Here is a 22,399-nt window from a genome sequence, read left to right as displayed (position 1 = left end):
AGCATTATAAATCAGGGCTAATTGACGGGCACGAATGGGCGGCGCTAGCGTTTATGTAACGGGAGGCAAATCGCTCGTAACTTAGCTCGCCGCTCTTAATTGAAGAATATTTCAAGGCTTTTTTTTCTCTTTTTTCGCCGTTCAATTATCCTAGATCCGTGATTACAAGTGCAGTATGATCGCCTGACTCTTAAGCTTTAAGCTATGCGTTTGATATCCTGATTCTTTTTTTCTTTCATTAAGAATTACGTTACTTCTTCTATCGGGAAGTGTTAATTCGGAAAATTCGGATCGCAACAAATGCTCGAAATGCTGGAGATTAAGCAGAATGACGCTAATGCTGAGAGCTCGACAGGGTTTCCCTTTTTTTCCCGAGTCATAATGGATAAATGTCGGTGGGATTTTACGTTGTCCGTCGAATGACTCAAAGAATACAGGATTGTTTGGAGAGAGCTCACGGCGCGTAAAAGCTGCTGCTTTCAATTACGTGTTTGCTGCCAACCTTCCTAAGCTCTCATAGGCAATTCAAGTCTTTATAATTATTCCACTTATCACATTCTTTTCATTCCTTTTTATAATAACTTTTTGCCCGTCGTGTCGTATATGTTTGTTTCATACGCTACCCTACAGCTTAAACATTATTTAGCAATATTATTTAGCTTATGCGTTTTATCGGCATGACGCGTATATACATGTGTGTATATATATATATATATATAAATCAACATTTTTCATGGTACTAAGAAATGTTTTTTAAAAATCCGAGTAATACAATGTTTTTCATTGTAAGCTGCGCTTTATTTGACAATTGACAATTGGGATTTTAGCCGAACTGGCACAACTTGGAGAAGTAACCGGCTGTAATAAAGCTCGCTTTATCTAGCTAGTAAACATTAAATTCTTTTACAGTTTGGATTATTTTATTTAAATTTTTACGCCACTTTGAACGAAAATTCAATTTTATTCAATGTTTACTTGACATTATGTCATAAAATTACACTCGAATTTCAAGTAGAAATAGTTTCAAATAAAACTGTGCACATACTGCGTGTGAAATTGCTTGAAATGAAAATCAACTTTTCCAAGGAAGTAAAAATCCCACTCGAAATATTTGTCTCGACGAACTTATTCCATAAAAATCCCTTCTAATTATAACCATTGCCATTCGAGCAATTGTTTTTCATTTATCAATATACAAACGTATATTTTCGTAATACGGCTTATTAAATTACCTGGCGCTCGTCACCATTACATCAAATGTAATGCCAATTACATATGCACACGGCGCATATTACTTTAAAGTAATAAAACGAGCCCGTTAAAAGCTTATATGTGATAGTTTGCTCGGCTTATGTAATTATCGAGCACGCGAAAATACATTCGTCGCCCATCTCGACTCGTTCGCTCATCTAAAAACGGTTTCTCGACCCAATTGCCATTTTATCGAGCAAAAGAGCAAGATAAATATTGTTCACATAACGCGCCGTAGATAGAAATGAAACGTAAATGGACTGTAACGACTTACTAAAGTACAAGGGACTTGACATTGTGAGAGCGCAGACTACGTGGCCCGCGTACAGCTTTTCTCTCTGCGACAAGATGATTCCCCGTCGTACTCTCGCTGGAGAGAAATGATCGACGACGGTGGGCCGTATAATAATCGACGGAATAATTCATGGGAGTATGGAGGGACTGTCCGCTTTAACAAGAAAATCATATAATATAGCCAGCAGAAATGAAACACTTTGGCGTCCGCTTGGCGTGGTACTGACATGACGTTGCCTTTTCTGTTTCAGATTTCCACGGTAACGAGCTTCTGCAGGGTAAGTCTCAAACCGGCACAAGCACCGGAAGAGTAAAGAAAAAAAATGGGCAAACTTTGTGCCGCGCGAGCGACATTCCTCCACGAGTCCGTGAATAATGTCGGCCAAACCGTGGCGAAATCCTGTTAAAAAAATGCTTATCGTTTATATTTTGCGAGGATGGATTGCCTGGATTGGTCTTGAACTCGGGCGGACCTCTGAGTCGAAAGAAATGAGAGACGTCCCATCCTCGCTCTTGGTTCTCATTTCTGCGATTTGCGGAAAATGCAGGCGACGGTCCAAAACCCTAGTCGGTTTAACGAAACTTTGGCGTTTGAGTACGCGAGTTCCTACGTATCACGCATGAGACACGCATCCATCCCTTTGCCAGGATGCACGCGCGCGTCACGTTGATAAAAAAATTTCCAATACAATGTGATATTAATGGCGGCAATGTAAAAGACTCGCAGCTCATTCATTGATATTTCCATGCGCGCGTAAATGAAAACGAACACATTTCAAAATTTAGGCTCTCGGCAAATTATTTTTCCTACCGTGGAATTCCGCTCCATGTTTTCCCAACGTGTAAATAGTGAATGCGTGAGAACACAAGGCAAAGCCTCGTGAATCCTAAGGAAAATTAAACATAAGAGAATTACGAATTAGAACAATTCCGGAATTCAATCGATGAACATCAATACTGCCGATCGTGGGAAAGAAATGGTAAATTTAAGAATTTTATATGATATCTGTTAAGTGCTCATAATTTTTCCTCAACGCAGACAGAAGCACAGTTAGAAATTCCGAATTCGAGTTGGGTGAATTACATCCCGCACCATCAGATGTTCCAGAAAAGAAATTTAATGCGAGTCGGATAAAACTTGTAGAATTAGATGTAAGGAGGACAATAGATCAATTCACATTGTCAACTCTTATTTATGTCGTATTTGAGAAATTACGATCACTAGAATGTAGTAGATAAAAATCGATTAGATTTACATGTAACATTAGAATGAATTACATTGTTGAACTCTCCATGTAATTCTTTTTTCTTAAGCATAAAGATTCCCATCTACGTCAATGAAGAGCTTCTAGTTTTTTTTAGCGCGCCGAATCGTAGACTCCCTTCGCCTAGTTTTAACACGCTATTTGAAAAGTTTTGGAGTAATAGAGACAGCAAGTGATAAACGACAAGCATCTTCATTACAGTTAATAAATCTATAAGGGTTGATCACGTATTGGACCTAAAAGCATAATGTTCGCAACTAGCTAAACTATTCGATTTCACCAATCCGCATACAGACATAATGCATCACGTTTCACTTCTAATAGATATAAGTGACTTTTAAATAATTCCATTTAAACTTTTGTTCATGGTGAATAATTTGAAAAGTAAAGCTAGGATATTATAAAAACAGACGATTTATTTGTAAAAGACTTAAGGGTAGCGATACATTCATCTTTTCTGCCTGAATTTGCTTGCCAGAGCTAATATGGCTAACGACGAATCAGCGACTGTCGAGTGTTGAACGACGAGCGAACTAAAGACAATAACCTGAAAATAACGATCCCACATCATGTTGTCACGCCAAAAATATCAGATCTGATATATTGGTATAACGTATTGGTATCTATAATCTTGTAAAAGGACGAGATCCTTCATTTTGCACAAAGATCGCAAGAAAAAGAACAATCCAAATGTTTCGTATAATAGGCCGAACTTATAAATTGGCCGGATAACTTTCACCTCGATATTCAGCGAATAAAGAAAATCACGAATTATTATAAAAATACATACGCGATAGTAAAAAAAAATATAGAAAGTAACGTGGGCGTGTTTTTTTATTTTATCTTCTCGGACTTTTTGTCGGCCTTTGGCCATTGAACTTTATCGGCGAAAGACTAACTCGTTGTTAAACACAAGTAATGAGTATCGCTGGCATTGAAATTCAACGGAGATGTAACGAACAAGATAGAGCATCTACCAACATTAGTGAATCCTATCCATAATAAGGAATGTCATGGCAAATCATTAGCCGGCCAAGTAAAGCTACTGCATCCTGAAACGAATGGAAAACAAGGGAAGGGCGTAACGAAGGTAGGGCGTTACGTCGCTATTATCTTTTGCAATTCGCTAATCAAAATCCGAGCCTTACCTAAGCTCTCATAATCATCGAGACGCATGGAGGTCAATAAATCCTCGATCTCTCTCTCTCTCTCTCTCTCTCTCTCTCTCTCTCTCTCTCTCTCTCTTTCCTCGTGGCTTTCTTTGGCTCTCGCGCGTTCACTTTGAGATCCGGAATGACTTATCGGGCATCCGGCGAACAAGGCGAGTAAGAAATTGATATCCCCTCAGCTCCCCGAGACTATTCCATTTCCCAGCAAAGCGGTAAGAAGGTACGCGCCGTTGAAAATCGAGTTTCATCTTTAATTATACCGACGGCTAACTGCCAAGCTTTCGTCGTTCCTCCAATTTCCGTCGCGCTTCAAAGATATGCCCACCCCGCTATCCAGTTAGCTGTCAAGAAAAATAGAGGGGAGAGGAGTGAGCTCTTAGCACGAAAGCTTCGTGAAAAGGGGAGGAAAAGGCCTGGCTAGAAGATAAGAAATTAATGAAGTCCTTGGTAAGGAGGTGGGAGCATCCGCCTCGCTCGTATTTGAGTGGCGCGACGCGTCTCGCGCCGTTTCCCCAAAAGACTCGGGCGCTCTGTCGCGCAACGAGTTAACCCGAGCACCACTATCTCAAATACACTCTTCGTTGGGAATCTCTTAATTTTATCGCCGAGATCACATTACGCGAGCCGACGACTGATATCCAGCACTCCTTGCCCGAAACTTGGGCCACGCGCCACCTAAAAACCATCCGATAATCACAAACGTTTTCTCTTATTCAAATTACAATGCTGGCCACTGGATTTAATTACGGGTTCCTGGATAAGGTCGAAACTTGACTGGGACCGAGGAGGCATTATTGTTTAATCTTGCGTCATATAACAAAAATTATTAAAACTTGGCAATTGTCTTGCACAAGTTATGTCTTTCTGCTTTCGGAATAATAATGAAGTTTTAGATTGAGTGTAAGCTTATGGTAAAGTAAATTTTTCCTTGTATCTCATTGGGCAATATTCTAATAAGATGGCAGACAGATTAAATTTATTAAATAATATTACATATAAACCGGAAAAACTTTTATAAAATTAGGTAAGCCAACGTGTACAACGGGCTTTCTCTTCAACATCTGAATTTATTATTTTTGTATTCAAATGCAAAGTAGAATTTTATAAATACGTTAGTCTGACATGCACATTTTACAAAATTAACGTTCAACAACAATATAATTTAATTCTGTTTGCAAAATTTTTATACAATAATGATACGCATCGTTGTATGTTCTATGTGTCAATTATGTGTCAATAGACATTCATAAATGATAATAATTTACTAATGTTATAAAATGAAGCTCCCAAGCATTAACTAAACTTGTATTTATTTTAAAAATACAGATTCATGGGGGAATAAGATAAAACTCTTTCTAAGCATAATAACTACCGCAGCTATTCATTAAATATGCAAATAAACTCAAATTCTACAGTTTAGTCTCAGTTTAAATATATTTATCTAGTACAAACTTTAAAATAACATTAGTTGAAAACTATCATTTCACCATATTGCTCTGTCGATTTTCATTCTATTAAACTCACAATCAGTAGTGATATTAAGAATTAATTCTTACATGAGTCAATTAAACTTATTGTTTTATAATTAGTCTATACCGATGTTAATAGAAAAGTCGTACTCATAATTTCATAATATTATTACGACAAATTTTTTAACTTATTCAAATTTAAATTTCTAATTATCAAGCCCTTACTTTCATATTTGAGCGGTTTATTTTGGTACGGACAGCTTATTAAATATAACAAAAGACTTTAATAATAATTTTGTGTTGTATGAGAGCTTTTATTTTAAAATTACATCCTTCTTAAAAAGAAAACATAATATCAAGAATTTTGTAGATAATAGTAGGAAAAAATAGAACGGTACTTTTATTCAGTGAAGACTAACAAAGAAAATACTTCCAATGCAGCTCATCGATGGCGTTCGTACAAAAATATGTTGCATTTCATGGCAATTTAAAGACTAATTTTCATAAATACTATTTTCTAATTAAAAATCTCATATTTATAAACTACAAATATTGTTTTCTCGCGTTCAGCGTTGCAAACCTATAATCCTCATAACTAAAACTAATTTGTTTATTTTCTAAATTTCACTGATTGAAATAATTGAAGAAAAAAAAAACACCATAATATTAAAGGGAATTTTTACATTCTAAATTAGCCATAATATAATTGAAAATGAATTTCTTCTTAAATATTATTACGAAACAAACATCGATATATTCGCACTAGTTATTCATGTAAAAGTAATTGTCTTTTATAGTTTTTCAAAATAATGCATTACATCACTTAAGAAATAAATAAATATATGCAAACACGTGCATGCATACATATGTATATTAAGGAGTATGCGATATTATTGTAAAAGGGATTTCTTACGTTTACACTTCGATTGATAGATAATAACGTATCCGTATAAGAGTAAAACATAATTAATATATATATATATGTATATATATATATATATATATATATATATATATATATATATTGTAAACAAAAAAAAAAGCTTAAAACTTTAATACGTTTACAGTGTTGCAAACGATTGTTTATTACACTGAGAAGTAAGAATTCTTAAATGAACAAAATAATCTTTGTTAAAGATAGTAAAGCTGTAAGTAATAAATAATATGCCAGTTAAAATTACTTTACTACGGCACACATGTGACCCATTTATCATCATTAGGAAAATTACTGACTTCTACAGTTAAAAATAACACTGTGCATTCTTTACTAATAAAGATTTTATTAATAACCTTATTTCAATCAAAGCTCTCTATAAATTTGTCATTCGAATAAAATTGTTAGTTCTATTGTGTTCCTCGGAGAATGTCGTACCAAGAATTATTTTGTGAACTAAGGGGAGTTAATTACGTGGATTATGGCAGTATTTATTTTGTCGAAATAAAGCGCAATTAGAAAAAAAAGTAAAGGAAAAGATAAATTCTTTTACCTAATGCTCTTAGATATCATATATTTGGAAAAAAAATGAGACATTTTCTATATATAAATAGCTACAAAGTTTTTATTATTAAAAATAGGATTGTATTTTTGGTTTTTGCAATTTTTTGAAATTCGAAAATTAACTTAGGAGTTTTTGAAATATTTTCTTTTGTAAAACCAGAAGGACATCAACGAAATTATATACGATAGAATTAAATACGAAGAAATAGCAATTTTCACGTTGAATCGTCGAACAATAAAGATTTATTATCTAACAATTCCTGAACTGTGAATTCTTGACGAAAAATACAAGCTTTTAGAATTTTATCGCTGATTATACTGATAACTATGTGTGTTTTAAATAACCTTAACTGTTTTAAAATCAATCAAATATTGCTTTTTAAACTTTTTGCGTTGCAAAAAAGAAAAGTGTCTGTAAAAACGCATAAAAAGTTTTTGTTTGTAATAGTAAAAGTCCAGGGCCGAATTGCTTTTCCCGCTGCCAAATCAACAATTTTAAGAATTTCGATAGAACTTAACAGTATTATACTTGAAGAAAGTTTTGATTTCAAAAAGTGCAATACAAAATCTATTTTACGACTTTCTAGCAACCTTAAAATAAATGCATGAATTCGCCATTAAAAAGCAACTAAATCCAATCCAATCCAAATAGCTTTGAGTTGATGATAATTATTTTTTAATTATATACACAAAGGGGTCTTAATAAGCATTAATCGATGACTGTATAAATTCATATGTTTTTTATTTCGAAAATATAATTTAATGATAATAATGTAATCAGATTCTTATTTATTCGACTCATTGAGAATAAAAATCATAATTAAAACCAACTATCGATTAATACAGCTAATTGATAATGATTCAAATCACATTAAAAGTTTTTGAAACTTTATAGTATTTTATTACCTAGTGCTCGATAAAAGAAATTAATTGTAATTTTGTAAAAATCTGTGGAAATAAATAAAAAATTCTGCGATCATTATTGTTCGATAAATATCATTTAAAATGAAATTGTTATTATTCCCGAATGAGTTTAATTTCCAACATTTAACAGCATCGAATAAAAACTACTATCTACGATTACTATCTTTTTTATGGAGTGTATTTAAAATAGATTTATTTCATTTGAATGTTATCCAATGTAATTTAATATAATCACGATTCGTTATATCAATAAACTTATATGGACGTACATTTACATCTTAACTAATTCATTTTTAATCATTAGAAATTTATCGGTATTATTAATTACATTGTTACGATAAAGTGCATTGTTATCAATAAATTAAAATCGACTAAAACTATCTCCAACTATGTAAATATAATATGTTTACATGCTTGATGAATGAGATAAAAACTACTGAAATATTATATTAAAAATGGGAATAAAAATACGTATATATGTGGAAAAGATATTAATCGTTTTTAAAGATTATTTATTATCTGGCTTATTCTGATTTGATGAAAATAAATATATGAGAAGCTATTAATCCAATAAAATTATTTTCAAATTGATTTCTTACTTCAAGCATTAATATCTTCATACAACTTCGTACAAAATCGATGCATAATATTACTTATATCGAAAAATGAAATTATAATTCCTGTTACTCAACGTAATTCGCCTGTTTTATTGTCATTTCATAAGTAAATTCTTCGAATCTGAAACCATAATAAAAATTTTCTACAATTATTTACAATTTATAAACTCAAAATATCAGATTGTACTATTCTTATTATGTAATGCTTATGCCAATATTATTCTAGTGATATTTGTGAATATTGGCATTTATGACATATCCAGCAAGCCTATTGAATATGGGTGGAGATTGAAGGAAAATACTATGAACAATGTCGCTGAAGTTTTTATGAACTATTGAGTTGTATAGCACCGCTATGAATGTTTGTGTATTTTAAGAATAAAAACATCAAATCATTATTAGTTATAATTTTCCATTTACATTATAATAATAAAATACACTCTGCGATGTGCTATATAAATTACGTGATTATTATATAATATAATTGTTGATATGAGAATTCAGTCACTGAATCATTGTTTTACAAAAATCGCAGAAAATGAATATGAGTAACGTCGGATGTGGGCACTGAATAAATTGTTATACTGGCAGATAAATCTCATTTTTAAATAACATATATACGCTGATATTATTAATTTCATCGTTATAAAAGTTTGAATCTAACAGTAATCGAATCTTCCTTCCTTGTTCACCCTCCCCCACCAATCAACGAATGCACAATACTAACTAGACACGTTTAATAAGTATTAAAATTGTTAAAAATTCATAATTAAATACGTTACTTTCAAGCCCGCGTAAGATAATGACGATAATAATAATGATTATAAATAACAGCAAATAGTCAACTATATTTTAATAAACTGTTTGCTCTTTAAATTTAAGAGCGCGTATTGTTATTGTATTGGCGCATGTTATAAATCGACAATCATTAATCAGCTAATTGTTTGGTAAACTCGCGAGGGCCTTTAACAAAAATGACTAATGCAAGAAATCAATTTGAAAAGTTCCTATGGGTTTGTGAAGCTACATTCTACGAAAAGAGAATCTCTTCGTCGTGCTTCGAAGTCGCAAAAGAAATTTCCAAGTTTAGGATCCGAGTGCAGCATTGAAGCTACGAAGTTCGCTGTCTGTTTTTTAAACAAAGTCACATATGCTCGTGCAGCAGCTTTAGAAGGCAATACTTTTCATTGGCATTTGTTGTTGTTGTTGTTGTTGTTGTTGTTGTTGTTGTTGTTGTTGTTATTATTATTACCCTCGTGAATGTTGTCGTTATTTCGCATTTGTTTCGCAGTAACTTGATAAATTAAATGCCAATATTGGCGTGATGTATTTTCCCTTGGCTCTTCTTTCGCTCCGCAATTTCCTCAATTTACCGCACGTCTTGCGGATGAATAATTGAAAAATCTCGCTTAGAGGACAAAGAAAATGAATTAACGTGAGATTGCAAATCCATGGCACAAGTCGGCCACAATTTCTCACCGTCCCATTATGCGAAATAGTAACCGCGTATACTTTCATTTCAATGCTCCCGACTAATTACAGCTTGAAAAATACCCCGGATCTCCTATCATAGTAAATCACTTTCGCCCTGAACTTCTCCACAGCATCTGTCTAAATGCTAAGTTTATAGTCCCACTAAAGCATCCGTGCGAGCTCTCGAAAGGGGCAAGGTTTAGTTAAGGTCGAGGAGCTCGCTCTCTCCCGTGCTCCCGAGCGAAATCTGGAAAAATACTCTCGGGGAGGTTTACACGGTAAGGAGAGCCGGGATTTCGCGCTCCACCTGACACTCCCTTTCATTAGCCCGGGGAATGTTTGCTTCGCGCGACCATTGCGCGGCCAATACCATCGGCAGTGCTAATTAAGGGGTGTGGAATTCGCCTTTGCAGTTGACGGCGACCGTCGACGGCCTGTACACGGAGCACGGACACACCGCCGGATCATTCACGAAACTGGCGAGCGAGCGGATCCTCGTCGGGGGCGGCGCCGACGCTCGCGAGCTCATCGGCTCCAAGGGTATCAACAACTTTGTCGGCTGTCTACGCAAGGTGAGTGGAATTATGACCGAGTGGCCATGTCGAGACGAAGGCCGTAACTCAGCCTCGCGCTCTCTGTACGCGCGGATCTCGTTGGTATTTCATTAGGTCTACCTACGGGCTTTCGTTGAAGTCGTGGAGCAGGGGCATTTGTCCTGATTAGCGTCCTCGGGGACACGAGTTACGTGAAAATGGGGGGTAAATATTATTCGTCGAAGGATATAAATTTGACGGGAAGAGTCGTGATTATCGATCGGCCGCGCGTTTCCTACGGGAGTGGGAAGGGAGTGCTTGGCCGATTATTCGTTCATCCTCTCTTATCAATTATCATTTATGGGCGTGAGCATCGTTACTGTTCTGCATTACTGCGCGCTTTTCGGAGATTACGCGTCGCGCAGTGTTCACGAGATCTGGCCCGCCTGCTCGACTAACGACTGCACGAATAAGCTTGAACTTTTGTGTCTTGCTTGGGGCTCAAAGAAACTTGAATGATGTAAGGCCGGACATCGAAGCTATTAGCTGGAAGCTCGACGTTTACGTAATTATTCGCAATTTAAATAGGAATGAGATGAGAGCCGAGAATTGCCCGATCTAGCGCATTTTATTCGCTGTAATCGTTTTTTAATTTTGCCAAAGCGAGGAATAAAAAAATGAATGTATTTGCAAGTAAACTTTTACGAATGATCCGCAAGTAGTTAAGGACAGAGTGTGCCCAAGGACTCCCGGGACGTCGGTTATAGCCTGTTACGCTCCATTTTGTTCTTCATCTTCGTTTTCCACTTCTACCGCTCCATTCTACTTTCGACGAGAATATGAAGAAAGTTACAACTTCGTACGACAAAAATTACCATGATGAAAACGGTAGAATGAAATCACAAGAGCTGCAAGAAGTCGGAGTTGCCGGGATTCAAATTTTTTAAAACTCTTATGATATTTACTCCTAACTTTGTAGATTTATTTGGAATACATAAACATAATTTAACATCGTATTTCGAGTTATACGGACCGCCTCGAGCTTCCATTAATAAGGTGTAAATTGACGGCCTCGTGAAATTTTATGATAAAACTACGAGGCTGAAGAAACGTCTTTACAATGGTAAAAATTAGAATCTGAGTAATTCTCTTTTAATTGGTTTCATTTTATAACCGCGGCATATTCTCGGCAATAGTAAAATTAAAATGGGAGTAGACTAATTTTCTTCTGCCTATGCAAATATGAAAATAGAATAACAGAGCACTTACAACCAGCAAAAGAATATTGAAATTTCAAATAATGAGCACAATAATAATTACGGGAGGCAAATTGCAGCAACTTGTCAAACAATTTCCAAACGCTTATACTCCGTTATTAAGCCCCAAATATAAATTATCCTAACAATTATCCGGCAATTGCAGAAAGCTACATTTATCTCGACAAATCTCACCAAAGCGGCCCCTCCAAGTAAATTTTAAAAAATTCTTTAAAAAATCACATCGCCCTCGTTCCAGCGAGCCTCGTTCGATTTAAGCAAGCAACTGGTCCTATTGGTTCCAGGTGGAATTCCAGGCGGAGGGGTTGCGTATGGAGCTGATCGAGACGGCCCGAAGCGGCGCCCCGGGTGCCGCTGCCTGGGGTAAAATCGAGTTCCACTGCCAGGAGCCGAGGGCCTCCGACCCAGTCACCTTCACCACCCGAGACTCCCATCTCGTGAGTATGCAAGTCTGCGCCGCACGCAGACCCTCTACCTTTCTAATTTCGATGCTACACACGTACATAGCAGCGACTTGACTTACTTGACTTCACTCGACTCTCGACCGAGCTTAATTACTCCCCATCCCGGAGCAGCGCCAAAAGCTGCACCCGAGCCGAGGGAGCTATAGCTTTGCTAAAAATCAAATGTACGTGCACTCCGTTCGTTGCCATCCTCCGTCCGCGGGTGTATTTTATCCTGATTGCTGAGCGCGCGCGCGAACCCCTTTATAAGTGCCCGTTTTAAAAGGCTCTTATGCCATTAATAAGCGCGTTTTCCTTCATTAAGTCTGTATACGATGCGCCACGAGGAACTTTCATTCCGTTATCTCGGCAAATATCCGGCATTTTCCTCCTGCTCTCATTGCCCGCACAGCTGCGCACGAGTGCTTACGCACTCGACTAAATTAGTTTCTATGGTTGGCGTGGGAGGGTGGAAAAAACATGTCTCACCACGTCGAGTTGTTTCTCGCCGACGGTTTAATATTTTATGCAATTTTCATTCTTAACGGCCTCCGCCTGTATTCGATTTAACTCTTTACTCTCGCGTAATTGACTCACACTCGCTCCCTCTCTTACTCTACGCGCGATAATTAAGCCGATGATTCGCGGCTCGATATAAAGTATGTCGAATGATACACATATTTCTTCTCATACCCCCATTTTCATTTTTATATTCAAAATGGCAATAATTGTAAATTGCTTCAACTGAGGCGAGAAGTGTCGTGGAGCTTTATAATTAATCAAGCGTTAAATATAAATTTAGCGCGCTCACATTGATTGTTTACCGTTTTCTGTCGGGTCAAATAAATAACTAATAAGAATAATAATAATAAAAGTGCAAATTGGCGCTCATTTTTCATCGGCTAGTATTATAAAGATTCGCGGAAAAATATAGAACCACGACGAATAAACGCGATAGCAAATGGTAATAATTTATAAGCAATGTATAATATGAATTGCATCATGGCACGGAAATTCTTGGGCCGCGTCCGCTTGCGATTTATAATAATTACAAGGTATTAAATTCGAATTTACGATCAGACAGAAAATATTTTCTCGCACCTTTCACCGGATTTACAAGATTAAGGATAGGCGCAAATCCTTCGACACGCTAATCGATATTTATGGTGGTCTTCCTCGCATCGTTGTCCCATCTTTAAAACATCCTGGGATGGCTCTCTCCCTCTTGGTCTTTTGTCTATTTATCTCCCACTCTCTCCAACTCTCTCCTACTCTATCTCACTGTCTTCCACTCTCTCTCTCTCTCTCTCTCTCTCTCTCTCTATATATATATATATATATATATATATATATACCTATCTATCTCCCTCCGCTCCGCCAAATTCTCAGTGAATCTCATCAGCGGTAACGTTTAACAAAAGCACTGGGTTTTCCTCTATGTACAATGATACTGGAAAATCAGGCCCCCGTTATAGTGCGACAGCTGTACGCGACGGGAATTCGAGGAATGTGGAAATCCGAGATGATCACTGGCGGTCTCGCGTCTTAATAACCGCTGCACCAAAATCCGACGATCCATTTAAACGAAGACATTCGCTTTACAGACCATCCTAACCCCTTCTCTCCTATTCTCTTTAACGCAAAAAGTAACAAGCGGCCGACGAACCGTTTTGTCCTCACGACGTTCACGCACATACATCACGATGACATATATCGACCAACTTATCGTTAGCGTGTCTGTGCATCGTCAACGTAATAAACATTTGCCCCTTGACTGCGAAGACAACTTCGTTAGCCGTAGACGAATCGGCTACGGAGGCGGGCGAAAAATAATGGCGAGTGCAAGATTTCAGCGCGCGAGCGGACGCCGGAAAGCCGAGCTTGAAACTAATTAAAGCAACAAAAGAAGGAATACGCGAGTTTCCTTAATTAAGAGCCGGAGGCGAATCACTGGTAACTCCCCTGGCCCTCCATCATCGAGGAAGCATTTCAGTTACGCGACAAAAGAGAGGGGGGCAATAAAGGAAGCCCCTTTTAAAGTGACGTTTACAAGTAAGGGCGCTCGATTGGTGGAGTCGCGTTTAAATGTCCGAGGGTGTTAAAGCAGATTTGTATCATTAACGCGATGTCATAGGTTTAAGCGCATCGCAGGTCGGTTAGGTCCGCGACGATGTCAAACTCGCGCTAGATTTATCCGGGGTGAAGATCGGGATGGGAGGAGGTGGAGAACGAGCGAGCGCTTAATTACTCTCATGCGGAGACGCGGACAAATTGAAGCCGCAGTCACATTGACCCACTTCTATTTTGGATATTTTAATGGCGAGTTGTGGGACGAAAGGCGAAAAAGAAGACGACGTATTAACGAGGTCAGAGGCATCCCACTTTTCGCGAGCTCTTCTTCGCGGCGTGCCTTTTCACATTTCCTGTTAAAGCCCGATAAAAAAATAAAGCATCCTGCGGAGAAGAAGAAAAACAGAGAGAGAGAGAGAGAGAGAGAGAGAGAGAGAGAGAGAGAGAGAGAGAGAACCTTGGGGCAACACTTGGTCCATGAATGTATGTAGCTCTGCAATGAGACGGTGAGCCCTGGACGAGTCCTCGCCATTTATGTCTATTAACGTAAAGCTCTCCGCTAACAACTTATTGCCAAGTTTTGCCATGAAAAATCTCCCTAGTCCAAGAAAATTTTATATTCGCACGTACGAGAGATTGCATCGCTCGGGACAAGCACTTACATTATAAAATATTGACGAATCATAACGACGAGGACGATGACGGCAACGACTACTACGACGACCACGACGACGACGATGATTACGACGATCACGACGAATGATACGTCCCTGTTACGACACTAAAGAGAGTGCCTCATTGTTGTCTGTGTGTGCTCGTGATCGATCTCATCTACGGTACACGTGTACGGGGAAAACCAGGCGCCGGCGACGGTGAGCGTCCGGCGACTTCACGGCACCGTGGTCACCTTTACCAGCCCAGAGTCCCACCTGGTAAGCGAACCGTCAAAAGCGCAGCTTTTATCAAGCAAACGCTCAACAAAGTTTAACGATGGTTATGATAAGCAGGCAGCAGCCTAAGTAACTGCGGAGAATAGCTCCGCGGCCCTGCCTCACTGACTAGCACCACTATGATTGGCTACTATTTCACGCGAACTTAGCTTTTAGCGAGGAGCGATATGCACTTGCCACCCTCCGCCAAATTTCCCAATCTATCTCTTACTATCCGAGCCAGCCCCACCCCAGCCCCATCCCAGCCGCGCACCACAGCCACCAGCCTCAACCCATTAACCCCGCGATCCTCCAGGAGCCCAACAACAGCCTCCTGGCCCCTCTCGCTCACTCACTCACCTGTACATACACTCGCGTCTCACCTTATGTATTAGACAATATAATAATCACTGTTATCACTATACTATACTTGCACATGCACGCACTCTCTTGCCTTACTTCATCTCATAAATGTACGATTCGACGATTTCAACGAGCGTTTCAACGATGCGAAGCCCTACCGATCTGTGTGCATGTGTGCTCGACTATTATTCGAGCTTGGGTATCCGTATAAGTCTCGGGCGTTTGGTACTCGCGGTGTTCGTAAGAGCACGGGGAGTCGAGTACTCGTAAAACTTTTCTATGATTTCTTTGCAGAGCCGAGCTTTCCTAAATAAAACGAAAGATATTGGATATAAAAATAAAGGATAAAAGAATGGAGCCGCTGGAATATAGGGAGCGGAGCAAGAAGCCCTTTACAATCTCAAGCTCGTACTTTTAGCCTCTCTCTCTCTCTCTCTCTCTCTCTCTCTCTCTCTCCCTCTCCCTCTCCCTCTCTCCCTCTCTCCTCTCTGTCGCTCTCTATCTTCCTCTCGCATCCAGTGACATCCGTGTCTCCTTCCTTGTTTTTTTTTATTCTCTTTGTTTTTCGATAATGCTCTTTTAATCGTCGATAATAATACAGAGCATTATGATATAATATTGTCGGTCGGAAATGATTTTCGGGCGAAAACACTTTCCCGCGGATAAATATATTTACAAACCACTATTCTCATGCTCATCCATCCATCACTGCAATGAACGAACTTTTCTATATATATATATATATATATAGATATATAGATATATATTTATATTTATATATATATATTTATATATATATATATATATATATATATATATATATATATATAACTAGAACAAGCACCAATTTGCATGTAAAAAATTATCATCCATATATGTATGAGGGTGTATATAATGTCTATGAAAATACATAATATATGAAATGCACAATAATTTGCATGGAAGAGAGGATGTTAGTTTAATTTCACGATTCTATTTATTTCGTATCTTTCAGCATTTAATGCTCATTATATTACTTATGTTTTATATAATTTTAGGACTCGCGACTCGTATATTCACCCGCTCCCGTAACCTCGCTCTCATCAAAGTTTCAAACATTCCGTAAACGCAAATTACATAACGATCACCGCCGCCAACGACAACGACATACACACAGCCCGACACCACGATATTATAATTCTGTATCCACTGCGGTACTCTATCGCCGTCTTACCGCGCACACATGCACACAAGCACACAAGCACAGCCGCTGACACAACAGACACAGTCACATATCAGCTCTCGCGAAAAGGTCGCTATCAAAATTTCTTTAGCCCCGAATGCGATACATGATGGCTCTCTGGGTAAGAGTATACATGATCAATTTTTATACCGTCCCACTCGTTGCCGTTAACATTACGCGAGCGAGGAGACATTCGGGAGACAAGGAGGATTCTCGAAAGGGGATATCGCGCGGTTATAAACGACATCTCCAGCTCTTCTCCTCCCATCGTCTCGTACATCTCCGTTTCAGCGCGATCGCGGGCTCGCATTATTTCACACCCCGGGGGAGATTGGAGTGGGTGTTGGTAGAAGGAGGCGGGACTCGAGGCCGCTATAAGTCAGAAACGTGGGGTTGGCAGCAGTCGTAACGGTCGAATACAGCGACAATGCGAGAGCCTCCCATCAACTCCACGCCACCTGTCTGCGTCCCTTGAGCGACGTCGCATGGACAGACCGCGAAAGGCCCGTTATCGTTCATGCACGACCGTTGAATTCCCGTTCGCCTCTGTTTTTCAACAATAAGACACGGATGCGGATGCAGCGCCGTGATGCAGCTGCGCTTAATCCGCCATTGTTATTTTATTTGTATTATCGCGCGGGTAATCCTATTGTAAATAGGCGGTATTGCGTGGAAGGCACGGCGCCGCGGCAGACTGGAAATGAGTTATTTTACTATATCAAAAGGAAATTTACAAGGAGTGTGTTTGTGCAGCGAGACGAGACCGGCCAAAATAATTCATTCCCCGGTATTATCCAATTACGAATGGCTTCCTCGCGCATGTTTCCCGGGCACTCGAGTACGCGCGTTGAAAATGCCATAGTTGCTCAAAGTCGACTTTCTGATAAATAATCGCTTACATTTTAGTGAAAATTGAAAGGTAATCTACTTGTCAATAAGCTTTTTATTGATGAAAGGACAATAATAATTTTTCTCGAATGTAAGCTGACCTCGTTTCGAACCGTCACGTAGATAGATAGATCGAAATAGCTTTTACCCTTTTCGAAATTGATACTTTCTAATAACTATTTAAGTATCGGGAAGAGCTCGAGGTGGAAAATGGATATTTATAGATGTCAGGCCTTGCCTCAATGTCAATTGCAAGACAATAATTGTCATACGGCACCGCTGAGCTGCAAATTAAAATGTCCACGATCGCAAAGCAGCGACGACGGCATTTCGACGATCGTTTTACACAGCGACGGTGCGTGTAAATTACATGCCTTCCCCTTCCACTGTGCAAGTGTAGTCGCGCATAAAGCCAATAGACCGGAATCTTCAGGACTTCTATTCAAGTGCGTAATCTCTACATCACAGACTTTTCTGCGAGCGGCTTACACGAATATCCGGATCGCTTTCATGTTTCGTGAGGTATGCAACAACAAAAAAAGGGAAAAAATAGGGTGGGGAAGGGATAAAGAGAGGAGAAAAGACCAGGAAGGCGTTTGAGTAGAGATTAATTTGTAAAGGATCTCAGGTGCAACGGTGATAAAAGTACCACGAAAGATTCGTCTTCGCTCCCAAAGATACAGCGAACTTTATCGCTCTCGAACTCCTATCAGCTCGTGAGCTTTTTTTTTTCTCATCATGCCCCGAGACATTTCGAAGGGGCTAACGCAGAAACTCAAGCCTTGATAAGCAAGCCCATCGACTTTGAATATCCGAAGAAAGCGGTAACTTTGTAACGACGTTAAACCGTACGGAATATCTCCTCCTTCGCCACTTTACCTTCATTCCTCTCTCCTCCGTCTATAGCCACTACCAATCTCGCACTATCTCTCTCACTCACTCACTCTCGCCCCCCTCTCACTCTCTCTCTCTCTCTCCCCCACTAATAACTAACTTTTCCTCTTACAAGTTATGCGTTACGACGAAGTTCCGGTTCTCCTTTTCCGAGCCCGGGATTTCCCGCAAAAGCACCGCCCTCGTCTAGCCTGACGATCACACGTATCTACATATCCACGCATATCTATGTAAATATATCTATTTATTCGTGGCTCACACGTAATTTTCCAAACATCGTTAGTTCCGTTTCCCACATTTCGCATCTTAGCGCACCTTCGATGTATATCTCGACGCATACGCTCAAGTCCACGATAAACGGACGGACAGAAAAGCACATGGATAAGAAAAAAGAAAAAAGTTAAACTTTACAAACAATTATTCTCGTTTATCACAACGTGAAAAGTCAAGTGCAAATCCTCCAACGGGTCGGACAACGAAAAACTGGAAAGGCTCATTGTAGATAGAAAAGGTCGAGAGAAGTGTAATGCTGAAACACCAGTTCGTTGACCGCGCGGCCTGGAAAAAGAAATTGAGGGATTGCCTCCCCCCGGGTACGGAGGGCAATGTTATAACCCGGTGAGCACGTCATACAGACACTTTTGGATCTTGATACAAGAGAAGAACAAGAAAAAAAAATAGGGAACTGCTCGACTAGGAGAATACAAAACTCTGAAGCGCTGCTAAAAACAGGACGACCATGCGAACGTGAATTTTGGACTCGCAGCGTTCCGCGACACGAACTACTACGTAGTACACCGGCCACTGGTACTAAATAAACAGGAGTGGCCATTGACCCCGTGAGATTGGTCGAATCATTTATTTCCAAAAGTAACGTAGAAGTTGTAATGGATCGCGAGACGAATGGGAGGAATAGGCTCTCTAAGCACCGAATTATTCATGGCTTTTCCAGAACTGTTAAAGCCGGCAAAAATAATATGGAGGAGCAGAAAAGCTAATAACAAGTGACGCGTGTTACGAAATCTGAATGACTCGCAGTGCTAGAAAAATGCATGAAATTAGCACACAACTTTAGGTGTTGAGCACAAGATTGGGCTCAAATTATTTCATACGTACAGCCAATATTTTACTTTATGATTTATTTATATGTTTTTAATTTCGATTTTAGTTAATATGTGATTTTATGATTTTCATAGTCAGCCAATGCAAACTGCTAGGTATGCAAAATATCTTTGCGTCACATGTGAAAGACACCGAGTCAGCAACGATTCAATGTAAACTGGCAGCGGGGAAATATTTTCATACATTTGCGGATTCGCGAGAAATAGATTCTCGCGAGCGAAGTAAAGAGAAAAATGTAAAAAGAATAATAACCTGTACAGAGGCAGAACAAATCAGAGTTATTGAATTTTCCAGCAGAGGTAATAGAAGGCTGTATATGATGATTCGCAAATGAAAAAGAGAAACCACGAATTTCGTGGGGAATAGAGTCGACAAACGAGCTTAGACACACACACACACACGCGCGCGCGCGCGCGCGCGAATATATACGTTTTGTTTTTATCTCTTTCTCTCTCTGTTTTTATTTAACGCTCTCTCTCTCTCTCTCTCTCTCTCTCTCTCTCTCTCTCTCTCTCTCTCTCTCTCTCTCTCTCTGTCTTACTCACTCATACACTGTATATCTCCATTTAACTCTCCATCGTGCACATATCGTGTGAGCGCGAGCACGTATGTACACACATGTACGGAGAGGCAGCATTTCGTAGCGAGGGTAGACGAGAAATTGGCGTGGAAGCGGCGTCTCTCTAGGTTGTACGAGCGAAGTTTGGCACATCGCTCAAGTCATTTAAAATATTAATCCACCAGGGAATTAGGTAATTCGTGGGCTAGCTTCGCTCGTAATTTCGCAAGGTGGCTTGAGTAACGCATGAACACCCACCCCGTCGTCCAGAATCGAAGAAAAGTAGAAGGAATTTCCCGAAAACCTGAATGCGCCAATGATACCCGTTACTCAAAAATAAGATCACGTCCTAAGTCTCGATAATGTAAAATTTTTCTTCCCATCCGTGCTCAGTCCGTAGATTTACCGCGTATTCGTGAGTCCTTTGTATGCACGCGCGGTACCGTTGAAATTGAAAGAGGCGCGCGCAATTCGGTAGCCGTCTCCAAACGATCACCTTTATAAACAAGGATATTTATTACGTTGAGTTATTTAAAGTGCCTCGGGCAGTTTCACGCTGTCATTCGAAGATTGTAAATAAGTCTAAGGGGAATAAGAGTTTGTGAAAGGCCCGAGGCAAGCAGCGGATAGGCGACGAAGAGTCACGTCGCGACCGAACGACCTACGTCGTCTCTCTTGCCTATCACAGCCTCCTTAAATGGTTATGCAATGCCCTGACTGTGTGCATGCGCATTTGCGGATCGCGACAATCCGTGCGTGTACGTGGGTACGCCGATGGATTGGCAATGGGTGGGGATGAAAAAGGTACAACGGTCGCATAGATGCTAGCCGATTTTCCAGTCCACTTTTCTCAGCAGGATTTAAAGGGGCTTTTCAGCAGTGGCCGTGAGATCTCCAATAAGAACCGCACGCTCCTCTTTGTTTCAGGTTCTTCCACCCTGGAAAGCTGCCAAATCCGGAAGTATATCTTTTAAAATTCGTACGAACGAGCCCAACGGCCTGGTCATGTATAGTAGAAGTGCATCGCTCACTCGGGTATGTAAATCATTATTTGAAAACTTTTTGGGAAAAAAAAAAAGAAAAAGAAAACTTTTTCTCCTACCCCTGTCTACTGTCCTATCCATATAATCTTTTCTTTATCCTACAATTTCAAGCTTGCAACGGAGTGAAATGAAAAAGTTAACCAAAATTTCATTAAATTTCTCTCAGTATTATGGCTTCGTTCCGCAAAATCAAAGATAAAAAAATATCCTTAATTTTTGTAATATTCTCTTTCGTTTTCTTTTATTTTATGTTTTTTATTATGCTTGGTCAATTTCAAAACGAATCTACTTAGAATTGATAAATATTATCTGCAAATACAAATGACTCGATGTATAACAGAAAGTAAAAGAATAAAAATATATGTTCCGAATAACAAATGCAAGAGTGGCAAATTTATCGATTTAATAATCAAAATTTATTATTGAAAATTTAATAAAGATTTTACGACTGTTGGCAATAAATAAACATACTTACGATTAAATTAAAAATATTATTTTCAATACAACAGCTACTTACGAGATCGACATAATAATAATTGAATTACAATAAAATACTATAATTAATTATTCACGAAATAAAAATCTAAGTTAATTCGAGTTTGTTATTATAGCATTATGCAACTACTATAATTCGACACGTCAGCTTATACATTGGCGGCCTGAAACACTGTTATACTTGATTAAAATATAATTAAACGTATGTAATATGGAAGTAACACGCGAGTCGAACAAAGTTTAGCTTCCTTAGCTTAGTCCGATGCTTCCTCGAGGTTATCGAATTTACATCGACTCATTATTACTTGTCTATAAAAAAAAAAAAATAAAAATAAATAAAACAACCCTTCATCGATACAATCTGCACTATTAATCGGGACGACATGACGTTAGTTAAATTCGCCTATAATGCACTTCACAAAGTTACGCTCGAGTTGATGTAAGACAAGAGACGAGCAAGCGCGCCTATGGGTTATGTGACCACACTGCCGTAACGCGCGAGAGCTAGCCAATTGTGACGTCACAACGAACGTTACTTGCCGATCGTAGTACACGATGGATTGGTTGCTGATGATGGCGGGGGGGGGGGGGGAAAAAGACA

The 22,399-nt window shown here is 39.0% G+C and overlaps 1 protein-coding gene across 1 annotated transcript in view; it reads left to right on the top strand.

Moving 5' to 3' along the window:
• Nrx-1 (neurexin 1) overlaps positions 1–22,399 on the top strand; it is a 130,992-nt gene that overhangs the window by 45,462 nt on the left and 63,131 nt on the right. Inside the window, exons 6-10 of the mRNA XM_011506042.1 lie at positions 1,797–1,823; positions 10,374–10,532; positions 12,055–12,207; positions 15,144–15,215; positions 21,188–21,295. Coding sequence (XP_011504344.1) covers positions 1,797–1,823; positions 10,374–10,532; positions 12,055–12,207; positions 15,144–15,215; positions 21,188–21,295 — 519 coding nt within the window. The remainder of the gene's footprint in view (positions 1–1,796; positions 1,824–10,373; positions 10,533–12,054; positions 12,208–15,143; positions 15,216–21,187; positions 21,296–22,399) is intronic.

The sequence above is a fragment of the Ceratosolen solmsi genome, unplaced genomic scaffold, assembly GCF_000503995.2.
Source record: "Ceratosolen solmsi marchali unplaced genomic scaffold, CerSol_1.0 scaffold7, whole genome shotgun sequence".
In the NCBI taxonomy this organism is placed as follows: Eukaryota; Metazoa; Arthropoda; class Insecta; order Hymenoptera; family Agaonidae; genus Ceratosolen; species Ceratosolen solmsi.
Note: the sequence above shows the minus strand (reverse complement) of the source record. Positions and strands in the feature narration are given on the sequence as shown.